Source organism: Lineus longissimus, chromosome 12 (assembly GCF_910592395.1).
Source record: "Lineus longissimus chromosome 12, tnLinLong1.2, whole genome shotgun sequence".
Taxonomy (NCBI): Eukaryota; Metazoa; Nemertea; class Pilidiophora; order Heteronemertea; family Lineidae; genus Lineus; species Lineus longissimus.
This window is the reverse complement of record NC_088319.1, coordinates 14472564-14491022: the sequence shown is the minus strand read 5'-3', so window position 1 is coordinate 14491022 and position 18459 is coordinate 14472564. Positions and strand designations below refer to the sequence as shown.

At 40.5% G+C, this 18459-nt stretch overlaps 4 protein-coding genes across 5 annotated transcripts; 2 read left to right on the top strand and 2 right to left on the bottom strand.

Moving 5' to 3' along the window:
- Positions 1-93: 93 nt before the first annotated feature.
- On the bottom strand, positions 94-1987 carry LOC135496879 (prostamide/prostaglandin F synthase-like). Its single transcript, XM_064786448.1, has 5 exons — positions 1822-1987; positions 1510-1714; positions 1100-1215; positions 700-955; positions 94-473 (listed from the first exon to the last, which is right to left on the bottom strand). The coding sequence occupies exons 2-4, from the start codon at positions 1640-1642 to the stop codon at positions 704-706; spliced, it is 501 nt and encodes a 166-aa protein (XP_064642518.1). The 5' UTR covers positions 1643-1714; positions 1822-1987; the 3' UTR covers positions 94-473; positions 700-703.
- Positions 1988-2083: 96 nt separating this feature from the next.
- LOC135496878 (glycosyltransferase 8 domain-containing protein 1-like) lies at positions 2084-7485 on the top strand. 2 transcript variants are annotated; one of them, XM_064786447.1, is made up of 9 exons: positions 2084-2325; positions 2665-2874; positions 3121-3340; positions 3655-3772; positions 3999-4086; positions 4488-4588; positions 4851-5017; positions 5245-5357; positions 5700-7485. In XM_064786447.1, exons 1-9 carry the CDS (start codon positions 2298-2300, stop codon positions 5876-5878), a joined length of 1224 nt encoding a protein of 407 aa, XP_064642517.1. In that variant the 5' UTR covers positions 2084-2297; the 3' UTR covers positions 5879-7485. The 2 variants fall into 2 exon arrangements, with proteins under 2 accessions (XP_064642517.1, XP_064642516.1); XM_064786446.1 differs by having other exon boundaries at positions 2084-2331.
- A 533-nt stretch (positions 7486-8018) lies between these two features.
- Positions 8019-11274, top strand: LOC135497147 (myeloid leukemia factor 2-like). Its single transcript, XM_064786882.1, has 5 exons — positions 8019-8175; positions 8497-8734; positions 9057-9197; positions 9355-9514; positions 9738-11274. The coding sequence occupies exons 1-5, from the start codon at positions 8126-8128 to the stop codon at positions 9905-9907; spliced, it is 759 nt and encodes a 252-aa protein (XP_064642952.1). The 5' UTR covers positions 8019-8125; the 3' UTR covers positions 9908-11274.
- A 1364-nt stretch (positions 11275-12638) lies between these two features.
- LOC135496861 (transmembrane protein 222-like) lies at positions 12639-14981 on the bottom strand. The gene is made up of 5 exons (XM_064786420.1): positions 14793-14981; positions 14485-14601; positions 14163-14256; positions 13808-13938; positions 12639-13428 (listed from the first exon to the last, which is right to left on the bottom strand). The coding sequence occupies exons 1-5, from the start codon at positions 14957-14959 to the stop codon at positions 13320-13322; spliced, it is 618 nt and encodes a 205-aa protein (XP_064642490.1). The 5' UTR covers positions 14960-14981; the 3' UTR covers positions 12639-13319.
- Between the last annotated feature and the right edge of the window lie 3478 nt (positions 14982-18459).

Sequence of the window (18459 nt, the reverse complement as noted above, 5' to 3'; positions counted from 1 at the left end):
GCAGTTGTGATGCATAAGTCTCTCCTAAGTCCTAATAAAAACTTTTCACATGACATCCTTGTGGTTCTGCTTGAAGAAGATGTTCAATGACAATTTTGATAATATCATCTTTTACAGATTTTATTGTACAAAAATTAATATCACAAACCAAAGTTTAAATCGTCAGAACTCTTGACAAATCATACATGCCAGTCTGGCCTTATTTCCAGACACTTCTCCTTTAAACAACGTTTAATCCAAAAATAAACATCCATGCAAAGAACTCCAGAAACACAAAAGTCCAGAACCAAAACTATTGTCAGTCTCATTCACATCTCACTGTGACTCTCCTTCCATCCATGAGTTGTCCGAAGATTTAAACTCATAGACTTCATCCAATCATCCAGAGATATGAACCACACTAAGAAATAACTGTGGTTGTTGTCTTGTGTGCTTGGGAAGTTCACTTAACATAAAGGTAATTTAATGAGTATCTGAAATGGAGAAAAAAGATATTGATTTCTGTGATCGAATCAACAAGAACAAAATGCTGATCTCTAATTTAAGTAAGGTAATTTAAGTAAGTAAGTATGTTAGGTAAGTAGGCCAACTGTTATATTTCATTCCAGTCAAATTTACTGCACTATGATGATTTTTCAATGATCCTGTTTGGAGAAGTCAGGGAAGCCATTTTGAAAACAAACAAGTTACAACACTTACTCATTCATTTTTTCACAATTTTACAGACATCTTCTTCACAAACAACTTCTTTCTGACCTGACGATGCTCCCTCAGCCTTTGGCGCCTTTTCTTCAATTCCAAGAGCCTTGAGGACATCTTCCAACGGCACATGCTGTGCTGCATCTTCTTGTTTGTAGAAAAGAAGCTGTTTGGTGCCGCCTGCTTGCACAATCAGAGTGCCGCCGTTTTGGAAGCCGTCACCCGACATGTTGCCCTTGATGTTCTCATTATTTGCCTGAAAAGAGAGAATTTTGATATAGGAAGGGGATTTTCGGGAATTACAATTTGAAGATTGTATTTTTCATCAGAAAATGTCCTAGTTAAATTGAATAGAGCCTTTCTGAGATGAGACATGATAAACATGGTTTACAAAACTCACCCAGGCTAATAACTTTTTGGCTGGGTCGGTGAAAATAGCTTTGATCACAGTGAATATGTTGTACCGCCGGAAATTTAATGTCTTGAAGCTTTCTTTCTTCATGTCTATATACAGCTCTGAAAACAAATGAAATTAAATTGTCAAGAGAAAACAGATAAGACCTTTGGAAATAATTACAAGAGGACTATGTTAACAAGCGAAGGGGTCTATGGTGATTGCCTGGATGAAAGGGGTATTCAAGCTTCTCAGGCACCTGCCTGCCATAAGGGCCTATAAAATATCTCCATGCACACAGATGCCAGATGGGCATACCCCTCTTTTGGGAGTGACCCCCCTCCCCCTGGGGTACTTAACAGACAAGATAAGAAAGATGTCTTAGACTAGTCGTGTTTTCATAAGCACAGACTTACCTCCATCAAAAAACTTCCCCTCAACAAATTCCTCAACCCCTAGTTCCTCTAAGCCGATGCCAATCATGCGAACATTGTTAGCATCAAGCTGAGGTTTCAGGGCGCTCAGTTGGCGTGAGTACGCCCGGCACATCTGTCATCCAAACCGACGCAGGAAAGTGATGACACAGGTCTTCGACTCCCATAAAGATTCCATGGTCACAGACTGAAGAGAAAATGAGATGACAAAGATTAATTGAAAGAAAATGCTTTCCAAAAATGAAAAATCTGACCAGATTGTAATGATATATTGAATCAACTCGAAAATCTTACCTCTCCCGATGAGACTGATTTCACCATATTCTTGGCGATCAGCTCCATTTGGGATTTTGCCATTTCTCCTGCTTTTAACTGTGCAGGATTTGATGCACCAAGGAATAAATTTGATATGAAAACTGCTCCAGATTTGACAGTCCTGTAACACAGCCAAGCAGATATCACAACCCACTCCCTAAGAAATTTTCTGTACGACGAAATCATGGTCACATGTCTGTCACATGACGTAAATTATATAACTATTCTCGAGCAAATCCAATTTTATGCCTCTACAAATGTGTACATGGTATCGTGGATACGATTTGCTGATGCTCAAGACTGTTTTTGTCTACATGGCGAAAATGAAAAAAATGGTCAAATTTTGCATTAGTTTATAGCATTTAATTTACTTGTCCTTCGCCACTTTACAAACTTATAAAGATTATCGACATCCTTGCACTTTTCTCCATCAGCCCATACCACGCATTTTTAAGATGCTCAAGAAACTTGGCAGCAAGAAAGGTATTGGTAGGTCTAGTTTTCATTAGCAAAATTTGTGTGTACGTTTTACACTGCTAACCTGGGTACCCTACTTCGCCAGTATCCTAATTGAAAATGGACCAGGGGCAGGGCAGCACCTCCACTTTCAAGCGAGGGGCCTAGTTATTAGCAGAGATAATTATGTCACTTCAAGTTCAAATATGCATGTCTGGTGGTGGCCCTCGAAGGACTAGATCCTGCTGACCTTGTCCCTGGTCATGGTGTTCTAATCGAGTCTTATTTATTACTTTAGGCTTGGCTATGTTATGGACAAACATTGAATTTGAAACTAATTTTCATGTTTGTCATGCGTCTTTCCAGTGGTGATGGCTCTCGTCTTCCTGGCCTTTGTCTTCTATTGCTATCTTATCCTCGATGATCACAAGTCAATCAGGTTGCGCTCTGGACCAAAGAAAACAGGCAGGCATGGTGTACCAAAAATAAAGCTGAAACTTCGGAACCGTGGATCTGCCGATGAACTCACAACAGAGCCTGCTGTGCTGCAGTACAATGGAAGAGAGAATATGATTGGTGGGTAATTCCAAAACACGTTGGTGCTGTTATGGATTATGTAGGCTACCAGCCTCGTTTTGACCAAAGTGGTGTTGGTTAGTCTAGACGATGTCATAAATTTCTATGACGGAAACTTTTGCCAAAGGTATGCGTGGAAACCTTTTTCTTTGTCAATATTAAGACACAGTTCCCTTGCTTAATACTAGAACATCATAAGGATCTCGTAGCTCCTACCTACCATTTGTAATCATTTCAATTTTCCAGATCAAGGCCAATCCATCACCGCCAACCCCAGGCGACAAAAAGATCCAATTGTAATAGATGTGGATATTTATGGAGGTGACCCCCCTATTCCAATCCTCTTGACGGCTGACCATGAAAGAATAGGTGGAATGATCACTGCTATCAATAGCATCAGACTCAATACTAAACACGTTGTACATTTCTATCTTCTGGTGGACGAGGAATCATTGGATCACGTCAGGTAAAATCATCAAACTTTGTAAATACGTTTAGTGTCACTATGAGAGAGAACATATGAAATTAAGAAACTAATATGGCCTTTGTCTTTATGAGTAAAGAATTTTAGTTTCATTTAAAGGACATAGCAGGTGCAGTAAAGTGACTTGTTGGAAGTCACAAACTATGTCTAAATTTTTTAATTTGAACCCAAGATGTATTGTGCAGAATGGAATTCCTGACATTGTATGCATTATACTATGCCACCTTCCTATTATAAATATCAGTTTAGATCTTCAAATCAATCATGACACAATTTTCTCACAACCTTGATTTCAGGACATGGATTAAAAGCACTGACCTTAAAAGTATCACGTACAAGATCAAAGTATTCGATGCCAGCACAATAGCATCATTGATAGTCATGCACGGAACACGCCAAGACCTGGAGTCTCCAGTAAGTCTCCGGTAATTTCCTCCCTGAAGAAGGTGAAGTGAGGCCCTTTACATTCGAAAATCTTGTCTCGTTCATCATTCACTTCAACATCATCTTTGGAGACTCGCGTTCCTTTTGGAATTTTTCCCCTTAATAGATCAATTGGCACTGCAAGGAGGTAGTGGCAATCAAAAATTAGACTGTTCTCCGTGTATAACATATTGGTTCTCCAATCCTGTCTTTCCAGCTCAACTTTGCACGATTCTTTGTCTTGGACTACTTCCCTGAACTGACAAGTAGATTTGTATACATTGATACTGACACAATAGTCCAAGGTAAATATTGTCTGTTATGGAATCAAACTGCACACTGCCGCCTCAACAAACATCTAAGATGATGAGGGCTACTTGACCCTGCCATTGGTGAATGTGGCTTCTCTGATCAAAGGCCAGAACACATCCTGGAAATCTGTCCCTAGATCTCCAACCATGGGCAAGCCTGGTCAGAGCCCACCTCTGTCCAAGAAAAAATGATTGGGAACAGAAGCAGAGCTACGTCACACTGCCACACACAAACTATGTGAAAGTTTTACCAATCGAGCGCAGAAGAAAAAGAATCAACTTTGAAATCATGTTGTCTAACATGACCACCAAACCCAGTGCAAATAGGTTGCAAGAATCAGCCACTGCAAATATCACTGTCGTTGTTTTGAATGATATTGTTTCTTCCTCTTCAGGAGATATCTGGACCCTATATAACACACCCATCCAGCAGGGCTATTACGGAGCATTTTCTGACGATTGTAGCTCGGTCTCAAAAAGATTTAGTATGCATTTGGTGAGTAAAATGTCCATGATCCAGGACCAAGTCCACTTCTATGCTATTCTTGGTAATAGTGCGAGTTGAGGTGACCAAATGAAAAATTATCCATAGAGAAAGAAATCTAATGCAAATGTCCGGAGGTAAGACTAAGGATGCTAAGTTTTGTGCTAGATGTATGATTATCCTGTAAAAAAAACAAAGGAAATTGGTCTCTCGTGACTGACTTCTGGTTGTCAACTTCTTCAACTGATACTGATACTACAATATTGTGTTACAGAATTATTATGCAAGTTACTTGAACTTTAATAACCCGTTCGTACGCAACCTGCGTATGAACGCCAAGCAGTGCTCCTTTGACATTGGTGTGTTTGTGGCAGATGCAGAACGATGGGCAACACACAACGTGTCTGCTCAGGTCAAATACTGGCTCAACATGAATAAACAGTAAGTAAACAAGATTTGGGTTTTGTTGGGAAAGTCCTCCAATGTACGATAGTCACAGGGCCTTCACAGTGCCTTGCCGGAAACAGGGTTCAAAATTCATGGAGGCAGTTGCCATGGTGATCTTCCTCATTGCTTTGGTTCCCTCGAAATGTCTTTTTTCACGAATTTGTCACTTCCTTTAACAATGTAATGCACAGTTGATAACTTGTGATTTTTTTCTGCTTCAGAGAGGTAGTCTTTGGTAGGAGCAAAGGTGTAGGCCCCGTCAAACCTCCAGCTCTGATTGTTTTCTACAAGAAGATAACTGCTCTCAATCCATTATGGAATGTCAGAAATTTAGGTAAGTGGAGATTGAGTATGACATCTTCTTGTAAAATGGGAAATCTCTTCGGTACAGTGATGGTGTCCTTCGCGGACATGCATGGCTTTGACTTGCATTCGTACTAGGTACGAATTTAACAAGTGAAGTGAAAACGACCACAGCACTGCCAAGATGTTTTATCCGTGACGTAGGAATAGAGGAATTTTGACACATTTCCAATACTATGATATGCGTATGAATTCAATTTAGCGGACACCCTAAGGTAGAGGTCTTTGATATGTGTTGTTGTAAACCACGGAACTCTGATAAGGTGCCCAATGTCATGTTCTCTGGATGTCAATTGAAGTATTTCTGTTCCAGGTCAAACCACTGGAACTTTATACTCAGACTCGTTCGTGAGGTCGGCCAAGTTAATTCACTGGAATGGCATCTACAAACCCTGGAAACGCCTCTCGCAGTTCCAAGATATTTGGGATCAGTATTATATCCAGGATCCCACTGATAAATTCCTTGTTGTGCGTAAGGCCGGGAACATTTAACTTTTGTAGTTCTTTTCCTTTAAACATGTTCTGCCAGTATTATGTTATAGGCTGTAGCCGTATTAAACGGGGAGAGTTTGAAATATAAGTATAATCTCATTCGGTTGGATTTACATTGAGTTGACATTGTCACTTGTGACCTATTCCCTGAACAAACATGTTTGTGACAAGTAGCAATGTCAATTCTATGTAAACTCAGCCTAATTCTATGTAAACTCTACTGCTTCAAGTAGGATGGAACAGATACGCCAACCTCTCCACTGTACAGTTGAGAAGGTTGCAATGGACAGGAGTAAGGAGAGTGTGAAGACGACCAATGCTCAACTTGTAGTAACAGGTTTTAAGTCAAGTCCCGTTATAACAAACCTTGTTAGCAGACGTACATTTGCCCTTTGTTAAAATGTAATGTTCAACCTCAGTTATGTTTTAGTCTCAATAATAATGCCATGACAATTCAACAGAGGCTCAGAGCATACAAAGATGTCAACCTAGTCAAAACTATTAGCTCAAAATTTGCTCGTAGATTTGTCGTTTGATTTATTGTGCCAAATTTTCTAATTCTTATTGAATTAGTGAACAGATAAAAGTGCTTTTGTATACAAATTTCCCCTTGCATAATCAGGTCTTCAACTACAAGTGACTATTTAGAAACCAAACTGTGCACAAAAGGCCATTCAGTTAGTGTGTAGATGGAAACCAGAACTTCAAGAAGGGATATCTCTCTTGGTGAAGTTGAACTAATTATAGCCTGCTTACGAGAGATTGGGGCAGATTGCATTTTGCATACATGTACAGTGTATCATCTATTCTTTGTGACTTCCGACATTTGGAAGAAACATATCGTGAATAGTAAATTTAGTCATAGATGACCTCCACAATCATAAATGGTGCTTATGATCACATCATTCCACAGGAATGTGCATCAAATTTTTTTATTGTATAAACCACTTGTGAAACTTCACCTCAAAATCATGTTGATTGTTGATTGTTTCATTGCGTTGGCTTAATTTTAGTTAAAGCTTACCTTTGAATCTTTGCAAAAAAGACAGTATTGAGAAAGGTATTGATTACAACAAGATCTTTATTCTTCAAACCCCACCAATGATATTGTATATGTTTATTTGCATAATTTTCTATTAACACGTGTATCATAATAATTTTGTTTGATAAGTTGATAATTTTTCTTGGTATGTTGGTGGATTAAAGAGAGACAATGTACCGCTGTACTGCTCTACTGTAATCATACATGCATCCCTTTAGTTTTTCTTGCCAGTTTCTCTTAGTTTGTGTGATAATAATACGGGGTACTTTTATTTGCCATATTGAGTGAGATTTTGTTATGTTTGAAGAAGGGTTTTGTCTCATGAATTCAGCAGTTGTTTGCTTGGGATTACTCATTAAAGGTCTACTTTATTCCTTCAAATATTTGAAAATTGAACTTGAATTTGAAAGTTCCATTGTGTATCATTCATAAGGTCATAGCATTCAGTCATATCATTATATTTTCTTTCATGAAAATGCATTGTCTAAGTTAAGATGATGTAATATTTTTCTTTGCATGAGTTTTGTATGAACAATTTTATAAATAAAAGCATTTTATCTTATATTTTATTGGTTACTTGTAAGTCTTCATTTGTGCTCAACTAAAATGATGATACGCAACTCGGTATGGCTGGACCTTGCATTCTGTGACCGGAAACAATGAGAATCTTGTTCTGTCTTCCGCCGTCCATGGTATTGCTTCAACGCCCTCACAGGAGTACTGATTATTAACTGATCTGGGATGAAGTCACTTTGACACCCAATGATGCTGCCATATATGACCAAAAATGGTAACTAAACATTTTGACACGATCTCCCGGTCGCCCGGCCATTTGGATTTTACATACACCCGCTGAAATTTTCACATAGTCCAGAGGCAGAGGCAGTAGATTGAGCCAGACTGGGCAATAATAGTCACCATTGACGACGCTTGGAGAATGCGTATGATGGTGCTGCCATCTATGATAAACGAATGTACTAGTTTCATTTTAACCAATCAAATCGGTCGACGTATTTCCAAATCACTGCCAGTGGTAAAATGTAACAGCCCCTTCGATTGGCTTAAGTGTACTGCGCATGCTCTATTTGTTAACGAAAAGCCTAGAACTTGGTATTTGTGTCAACAAGTACATAAACAAACGCAGATTTCTCCGTAATTTAGAATAATATTGTTTTGGTGTTGAGACCAAGAGACTATCAGACATCATGTTTGGCAACTCGCTTTTCAGGCAGTTCGATAATGATCCATTTTTCTCGTAAGTATCCACCGAATTTCTGTGTTTTCGAAGCCAAAACTGAAAACTAGGTTTTCTTGTTTTCATTCTGACATGTCTGATTTTGCAATCTCATGACGTTTGGCTTCTCCTCACTGCTAGCCACAGGCGCGATGTGACATGAAGTTACGATTATGCGCAACGTGAAGAATACTGTAGCTTCTGATGTAAGTGATTGATTCATGATGATTCTGATGCTCTCCTGTAAATGTATGGATATGGTAACTTGGGATGGTAGGAGAATCTGAAATTCAAGGTTAATCTATTCTATACTAACTCACACTGGCAAAACTTTCTTTTTAGGGACTTCCATGCACGTCACAATGAACACATGCGGCGCATGGATCAAACGATGGGTGGAATGTTCAATCCCTTTTTTGGTGGGGGCACACAGCAACAAAGTATCCAGGACAGAAGATCCGACATAAATCGCAATGCTGTTCAACGATCTGGCTCAAATCAGATGATGCCTTTTGGTGGCGATATGTTTGGTGGATTCCCAAGCATGTTCGGTGGGCAACACGACATGATGCAAAGGATGGTAGGGTTTATTATTTATAAGTTTCTTGTAAAAAGCTGGCATAACTGCACCAGGTCACTTCAGATTTTAGCTATTGCCATTGGTTACCCTTTGAAAGTTTCATTGCAAGATTTCATGCCCCTTTGTAGGATGGGGCTTTTTTTCTAGTTTTGAGTGGCATTGGTATTTGTAAAATGTATCCGGGCTTTAGGGGGACATGCAAAATTTAGGTTAGCAGTTTCGGTCAACCATTTGCAGGCCTTCAGGCGCTCCCAGTCTCAGAGTGTGTTTCTGCTACGAGAGGATAAGCAATTCTAAATGCCTGATGAACTTTATATTTCAGAGTCAAATGCAAGAGCAAATGCACAACAATCCAAACTGTCATTCCTACTCCTCCTCAACCGTGATGTCTTATTCAAATACCGGGAATGGAGAGCCAAAAATGTACCAGGCTTCGTCATCCACTAGAACAGCTCCAGGCGGGGTAGGTACAGATAAGTCTTCAAAATTTGCATAGGACTTGGATTCTAAATGATAGGTCAAAACTTGTTTTATTCAGAACGGCATTGAGGGTGTCCTAAAACATGATAGTCTTTGTGGAAGAAGATAGCACTTCATTGAGCAAAATCTGTACTTTTCAGGTGAAAGAAACCCGCAAGGCAGTTCGTGACTCCGAATCTGGTATTGACAAGATGGCGGTAGGTCACCATATCCACGAACGTGGCCACAGGATTGAGAAGTCACGCAACCGAAGGACAGGAGATCAGGATGAACAACAGGATTTCCTCAATATAGGAGAAGGTAAATACAATATCTTACAAATGTAAGGCTGCACCAATTTGATATTTTGGGCTCTCCAACTTAACTATTTCCCCAATGAGGAACCCGCTAGCTATGCCCCTGCTACAGTATTATGCAGTATCAATTGGGGACCGTGAAGACGTTCAGGGCCCTCGCCTGAGAAAGTAACACCACAGACATAGTTTAAATTTTTCTGAATTTTTTCTGGTTCTTTAAATTTCAGATGAAGTCGATACATTTAATCAGGAATGGAGAGAAAAAACATCACACTTTAACTCTGAGCAAGCAGCTATTCGTGATAGGTCGAGGCGACCACATCATGACAGACGACCCATCGCCGACTCGCGCCACCGATCACAGCCAGGCTACAGAGACCGTGGGAACAGGGAATAAATGCAGCAATGACAGCGATTTTATGCCTTTTTAAAAGACATTTGATGGACTGAATCCACCCTAACTTATAAACCATTACCATTTGGATTATGCTATATCGTTTTTATCGGGAGACCTAGGGCCCAATTATATTGGTTCATCCTCTGTATCTGCTGCTTGTTTACTGTTGTCTAGTTTAAATATCTGTTTAATTCTTGGTCTAGAAATACTTGTGGATGGCTTTGGAACATTGGTTTCCAGGTTACAATAATTTCCTAAATCAGCTGTTGGGCCTTGGGAACAGATATCTGACCATCACTCTCTTGTTTATTTTGCCTCTCAATGTATGAATGTCTCCTCTACACCTTAAAAGAGGACGATAGGCAGGAGCTAGGGGGTTAAAATGGTGGTCTTCATGTGGCCGGATGTACAGTTGGGGGACTTGGATGTGTCTCATTTTGTGATAAATGTATTCCTGCTGCTGGCATGAAAAGCTTTGACATACTGTGAGATAGAAAAGACCCCTGTTGGTGATTTTGTGTAAGGAAATCTTGTTTACCTAGCTTCTGCCTAAAGACTCCTTTAATATTGCAAAAGCATATGGTTAACATGGAGTTAGTTATCGGTTTCACTAGAGTCTGTTGCCACCAAACCTGCCAAATATTGAGATATCTAAATCTAATGTGAGTCAACTTCAAACACCAAGAGCTGAAATGCCGATCCTTTTGAGATTTTTAAGGGCAGGCCATTGCTGTTTTTAGTTTCATTCTAATATGTGTAGCAGAAAATCTAGGAGAAATTAGCTGTTAGTTACTGCTATCAGAAATCATTGCAGCACTGTACTGTATATTATCATGATGAAGCCACTACTGGCACTAGTTGCCATCAACAGTTTTGCTGGTCTCCCATTCCATCATAATTTTGTTTGTCATTCTAGTTGCCATCAAAATCCTACACATGTAGTTGCCATCACAGCTTTGTTGGTCATTCTAGTTGCTCTCAAAGTTTCATGTTAACCATTCTCCACATGTAGTTACGATCACACTGTTGATTTCACCTGCCTAATCTGTACAGTGGTCATCCTAATTGCCTATTCAGTATGTCTTAAATGAACCCTGAACTTTCGCTTATGACTACACACTGAGGTAAGATTTAGCTATGCTATTTAAATTTTTCATCTGTAGCTTAGCCAGTAATTCTGAATGAGCTGGGACTAAGTTGTTGTAAACTATTATCAAAATTATTACCAGTACATGTATGTATCTCATTGTCATCTTCCTGTGCTTTTGTCCCTAGTGAGTATCAGGTGATTTGTATCATGTACCGGTACAATGTAACTTTATTTTTGTTGTTTTTTATACAATATACATTTCACATGGCACATAGAATCTTGCTTTCTCTTTTCATCATCAGTTTGACAGAGATAAGTTGTGGTGATGTCTGGTTACCAGGCCCTTGAGGATCAACAGATCCGTTTCTGGGACATCCTGTGTAGCAATGAAGATTGTCTTCTGTTCAGACAGAGGGGTTGCGACAGTGTCTTGGTGTCGTACCCTTAAGGATCAACAGATCAGTTCTGGGACATCATTTTCATGTAGCAATGAAGAATCAAGATTGTCTTATGGTCCGACAGAGAGGTTAAGGCAATGTCCTCATGTTAGGCAGATCTGTTTCTGACACCCTGACACCCTGTATGGCAGGAGATGTCCAACTGGTTGGGCAGATTGATAGGTTGTGACTGTGTCTTCATGTCGAACTGGCTCTATCTTTCTTTTTCTGAGACATCCTGTATCATAGAGCAGGAGAAAAGTTGTTACAACTCGTCCGAGGTACACTCCGGACGCTGTGGACCGGCCTCGTTCCACACCCATAAGGAGATCAAATCAGGCTGAAGCAGTGGGCTGCCCAGGGAGAGTCTCGTCAGAGGTTGTGACAATGTCTTCGTGCAAGGTCCTTGAGGCTCTATAATATCCTTTTCTGAAACATCCCGTGTATAGCAAAAGGAATGTCCAATTGGTCAGAAAATGGGCTGCACCGATGTCTCCATATTGAGGCGCTACATATCTTTTTCTGAGACATCATGTAATAGCAGGAGAAATATTGCTCAACTAGTAAATGGAGATAGGTTGTGGAGATGTCTTCATACAAGCTCCTTAATTGAGGATCAACCGATCACCGAGACACCTGTACTGGCAAGAGAGATTGTCCAATTAGGCAGACAGAGACATGGTTGTGACGATGTATCACGCAGGCCCCTGAGGCTCCACATACCCTTCCCTCGGATATCCTGTATGGCACAAGGAAGACCGCGCCTACAGATCCAGGTTGTGACAATGTCTTCATGTCAGGCCATGGAAGTGCTACAGATCCACTTCTGAATCATCCAGTAGAGCAAGGGCGATTGTCCACTCTACTTGGTCAGATAGATCGATGTCTTCATGCCAGGTCCTTGAGGCGCTACAGATCATTTCGGAGACATCCTGTATAGTATTGAAGATTGTCCAACTGGTCAGACAGAGGTTGTGACGATGTTTTATATTTGTCCCAAAGGGCTTTACAGATACTTTTGAGGACTTTTAGCAAAGACTAATTCGATCTCTTTGGGTGGTCACACAGGAAGCTCAGCTTTCCTGTCGACAAGAGACACCCCATTCCATAGAAAGAGTCATGAAATAACGTCTCATTCCTCATTTAGCTGGGACTGATCAGGAGCAACAGACCAAAACCATCACAACTCAAAAGAAGCAACTGATTTCATATAAATAGCGTTTTATTTCCATACATAAATAATATGTACAAGTAGTGTCTCAAAACACCATAAATTCATTCCCCAAACATATCTAGGATAATTTGTTGAAATCAAGGAGTGCACATATTGCACCACACCTGGCCAGTTAAAAGTACCAAGTCGCACTGGCCAAGCTTGAACCCACGACCCTCCCAATCACTAGTCGGATGCTCCTCCATTGTGCCACAGCGCTTCCAAATATTACTTGGGTGCGCCTGTCTCTGATATGCCATCTATATCCCCTGATTATTCACAATGTGATGCTGTGATGGGATGCTGTTAGATCTATCTTACATAGTTATACACATACAATACTAGTGAACACAATTATTTACAACATACATGTATGTGTACCAAAAATGATATGAATTGAGAGAGAAAAGACAGTGATTCTGAGGGGAAGTAGCCGAAGCTATCACATTGCTGCTAGTTACCCAACAGACACATACTTGGTCATTCCTTTAAGGATTTTCCCCATAAAGCATTTTAGGGTCAAATAAGAGTCCAACTCTTACGTCTTCTTTCTAAGGTATATACCATATGAATATCCACCATAATGAAGCTTGATCGATGATGGCAATCATATAGTTACAGTAGAGAAAGTAGAGAATTCGTTGATTCCAAACGTTTATATGTTTCCAAAAGTTAGTGGGGATTAGATGACTTTCCTGTTAGTTCTACTGCACACACAGTGACAATTACGATAGCCACCAGTATGAGGAATGGGAGCCACGTCTTCACAAATCCAGCACAACTGCAAAGAAATTTCAAAAAATTAAAATACAGGGAGTTGTAAAACTCAAACAGGGTCTCTATACATGAACTTGCAATTCACTATCTATACGGTTATGATGCAGTACAGATATCAGAACATACTTTCATAACGTGGGTCTTATATCAAACAAATGAGACAAACCACAAGATTTCACAGACATGTTTCATGTTTATTTCATTCCATAATATTGTAACTGGCACTTGGAAGAAAGAGAAACTGAATGTCTATAAAACAGAGATATGTAGGGAAAGCAAGCCTACCAATTTCATGCTCCCAATAGACAGACGTATGAGTAAGGAGTGGGACACAAACCAACACTGAATAGCCCAGACAATTTTATTCCCATTCTAATACCCACCTGACATATTTTGAGTGTACCAGCATCAAGAAGCATAACTTGATCATGTTCCAGTTTGAGGAGCCTTCGTAGTTCATGCTGTTGAGGGCATACGCACAATGGGAGTGGCAATTATCACAACAGAGATTGTGCTGAAAGACAAAACACTCATTGTTTCAAATTAGTGCTGCTTCCTATTGTTGCAAGTTGACCATGATTTTTAGCAGCATTAATGCAGAGATAACTGCAGCCTAAGCTTGGTAACATCAAGAATACATAAAGACTATAGAACTATGAATTGGGCTCCAGATATCCTGATCAAACAGCCTTTATCGTTTGGTTGAAATAGCTGATCAGCATCACCAAAAATACATACCATTCTTGTTTTATATTCCTCAGATGCCTCATGTACAGATCTATCCCAATTTTCTCTGCCATTCTTCACTTTCCCAAGTGAGAGCTGCCAATACCTACAGAAACAAAACAGAACTTTAAAATGACTGAAATGTTACGTCAGTATGACAACAGTAGCTTTTCCCTGGACCTATCAAGGATCACCAACGAAAATATTAGTGGAATGTCTTATCTTTGATTCAAACCCAAGGCAAATACTTCAGGGGAAGTCAGAGCTCTATTTGATTTCTTGACTTAATAAATTCAATAAACAAAATTGGAAGAAACCCATGATGAGGACTTACTTTGTTGGATTTCCAAAAGCCATGCAGTCTTCTGACACATAGTATGGTCCAGCAAAATCCCTTATGACGCCCGAGGTGGTCGCAATACCCATATGACCTATGAATGGGAACAACCACCTGAAAAGAGACAATATACCCATGACCTGAGCCTGGCTATATATATATTTCAGTAATTCCAAACTGAAATTCGAACACAAGCAAGGTTCCCGATCTAGATATTAAAACTTAGGCCTTTGCAAAAATGTACATGGATGAATGAATGATGAAGTAGGCCTAGTAGGCCTATAATAGAGGACAGATTTACTTACGTCAGCATAGGGATCGGGGTCCAAACTACGCAGTGGGGGAATCTACTTTTTGAAGCGTCTACTTTGTGCGCATCAAACAGTGGCAACGACTGTGTCATACTGTTGTCACTGGCCCCCGACTGACGACGATTCTTTTCCCAATTTTGCGAATTTTCAACGTCAGCCATTTGTAAACATACACGGCGCCTGACGGTGGCGGAGAGAACCAATTTGGTTTCTGTCGTTTTGGATAAACTCAACTAGCCAAGGGGGCATCTCAGCAATTCGGATTAAACCTTCAGCACTGTTGGGGGTTCAACCCTAGTTAACCCCGCGCGGTATCATGGGTATGCGCGCGAAGTGTAAGGACGTATTTCGAAATTAGAATATAGTATTACCTTGGGGTCGTGGGATAAACCGTTACCTAAAGAATGACTCGGGAGGCAAAAAAGGAACGGGTTGAAAAAAAAACACGATTTTGATTATTTATTTTATTGTTCTCAGAAGTCGTCTTTTATCCATCTGCTGTCATGTAGAATTCGTTCGTTTCATTGTCCAGTCGTTGAAAGTGATTTTGGCACAATACTCATTCGGTCCGACAAAACATTCCCCCAAAACCTAGGCCCCAAACCAAGTTAGCCATATTAATGCTCCACTCGAAAGTGGAAAATGTGTTAACCAGGAAACCTTCCTTGTATACAGCGATAACATATAAGGCTACATCTTATGTAACACTCAATCCTCGCATACGAGAGGCGTCACCGTTAAGTGTATTACCCATGGACACCGATGACAAATTGTCACTGGCAGTCTCGATCACACAGATATTTTCACCTCGATAACTCACGTAAAGCCAGCTGATAACGTAGTTCTGAGTTGAGCAATCTTCCACTGAGCAATGCTCTTCAAGAATCTGCGGATTGTCAGGAGCTTGTCATAGCCAGACGCCCCGCCCTTATTTTAGAGTTGCCATGCGGCAATTGAGCGACAGGTACCCTTTTGAGAGTGACACGTTTTTTCTTCCTCCCCTACAAATATTATGCCCTCAGTTAAACGTAAGTTTTAGAGCTCGAGGTAACTCTTCCAAGAGCAACAATTGCAATTGCAATTGCAATTGCAATTAGATGTTGAAAAATACCATCTTCCTTCTCCATACGTTCCCTTTCACTCATCGTACTCTACGGAGTTGATGAGTCGTGCCCCCTCATACCATCTCCCTTCTCCATACACGTTCCCTTCTTTTCACTCATCTAACACTGCAGAGTTTCAGCCGTTCCCTCATAGCATCCCCTTCTCCATACACGTTCTCTTATCTTCACTCGTCGTGCACTACGGAGTTGATCCGCCGTGCCCTCATACCATCTCCCTTTTCCATACTCGTTCCCTTCTTTTCACTCATCTAACACTGCAGAGTTTCAGCCGTTCCCTCATACCACCCCCTTCTCCATACACGTTCTCTTATCTTCACTCGTCGTACACTACGGAGTTGATCCGTCGTGCCCTCATACCATCTCCCTTTTCCATACTCGTTCCCTTCGTTTCACTCATCGTACACTACAGAGTTGATCCGGCGTGCCCCTCATGGACGAGCGCTCTTTCAACAGCATTCATCCCATTTTAACTTAAAATGTGTTGATATTAGTATTAACCTAGCCCATAGCACACCGCAGTAGTTCTGACTAATGCAACCAGTGACAAAATATAGTGTGAGAAAACACCACCCAACGTACAGAAGTAAACTGTTCATAATTTCACTGCATGCACCAGATGTAAACAACTCAATGTAGTTGCCCATGTTTTGTCTTCTTGCAGTTAACTGTACTGCCTTCTCCAGACATGTTCCCTTCTCTACACAAATCTAACAAGCGCAACTGGATCGAGCAGTCGCGCGCCTCATGAACTAACGCTTTTTTTCAGCTCGTGCATTTTTCAACCTTTTTCAATCTAAAATGATGCGACGACTGGTATTTTCCCAAGTCCCTAACGCAAGGGACCTCAGACTGAATCGGACCAGTAGGCCTGACTAATGTATCCTGCCACCAGTGGCATGATAAAGTGTTCGACAACACCACTTTCACTACATGGACCAGATTTAAAAACGAGTTGCTGGGTTATTGTTACCCTGCACGAGACAATATTATAGCTGTCCCTCCTTCTCCATACATGTTGTTCTCTTCTCTGTACTTTAATAGATATGCGCTAATTACAATCTCATCCGAATACAACTGTGGTACACCTGATGCATATTAAGCGTATTTCTTACACGACAATCTTTCAATTTTGTAACTTTTTCTTATCATTGACCTTATCGTTGAACTCTTAACAGACGGGGCAACATTCAGGACTCTCTAATTTAATTTTTAGCCGCAATTTACCAATTGCTATCTTTATCACTAGCAAGAGAAAATAAAGTAGTCTACCATAGTCTACCCTAGTCAAACCTAGCCTATTTTAGTCTACTCTAGTCTACCCTAGTCTACCTAGTCTACCCTAGTCTACTCTAGTTTACCCTAGTCTAACCTATCCTACTCTTGTCTATTCTAGTCTACTCTAGCCTACTTTATCCTACTCTAGCCTACTTTATCCTACTCTAGCCTACTCTAGCCTACTCTAGTCTATCAAAGCCTACTCTAGTCTACCATAGTCTACTCTAGTCTACCATAGTCTACTCTAGGCTACCATAGTCTTCTCTAGTCTACTCTAGCCTACTCTAGTCTACTCTAACCTACTCTAGTCTATGCTAGTCTATGATAGTCAATGCTAGTCTTCTCTATCCAACTCTAGTCTACCGCAGTATATCCTAGTTACTTCCTATTAGGTCCTTGTGGGCATGAAGGCATATTAGCAGTTCGTAGAGATTTAACATGATGAATAAGTACAGAGAACAGAACGTATCTGGAGAAGGGAAGATAAGTGGAACCGACGCAAGTGTGGATGGTATTGAGAAGAGAACATGTATGGAGAAGAGAACATGCATAGGTACATGTGTAGGAACATGCATCCAAAAGGGCACATGTATGGAGAAGGGAACATGCATAGGTACATGTGTAGGAACATGCATCCAAAAGGGAACATGTATGGAGAAGGGAACATGCATAGGTACATGTGTAGGAACATGCATCCAAAAGGGAACATGTATGGAGAAGGGAACATGCATAGATACATGTGTAGGAACATGCATCCAAAAGGGAACATGTATGGAGAAGGGAACATGCATAGATACATGTGTAGGAACATGCATCCAAAAGGGAACATGTATGGAATGGATGGAGAACGGAAAAGATTCGGCGTTAGTTCGCGAATACTTTCTACGGTTGGGTCTCAAAACATGTTGTGACCCCAGCCCAACTGACAACTGCACTCATCCCCAACTTATTATGGTGGTCCCCTAGCATCACTCCAGAATAAGTCTATCAGTTACTCATTGCGCTATCAAGGTCCAAATGCCACTACTTATGCGCAAGTTCCACATTCAAAGCGCTGTCAAAAGGGTACCCATCAACTCCACTCAGTATATGCGCAAGTTAGATATCTGATCATACAAGATTACGTCGAAGAGGTTATGTCCCTTAGTTCATTCCTGCAGACGTACCTCCATTTTTGTCCATGCCAAATGCGCAATATATGATACAGAACACCCGAAAGCGCATTAACAAGTTTGTACCTCATTGCAATCATCTCACGAACA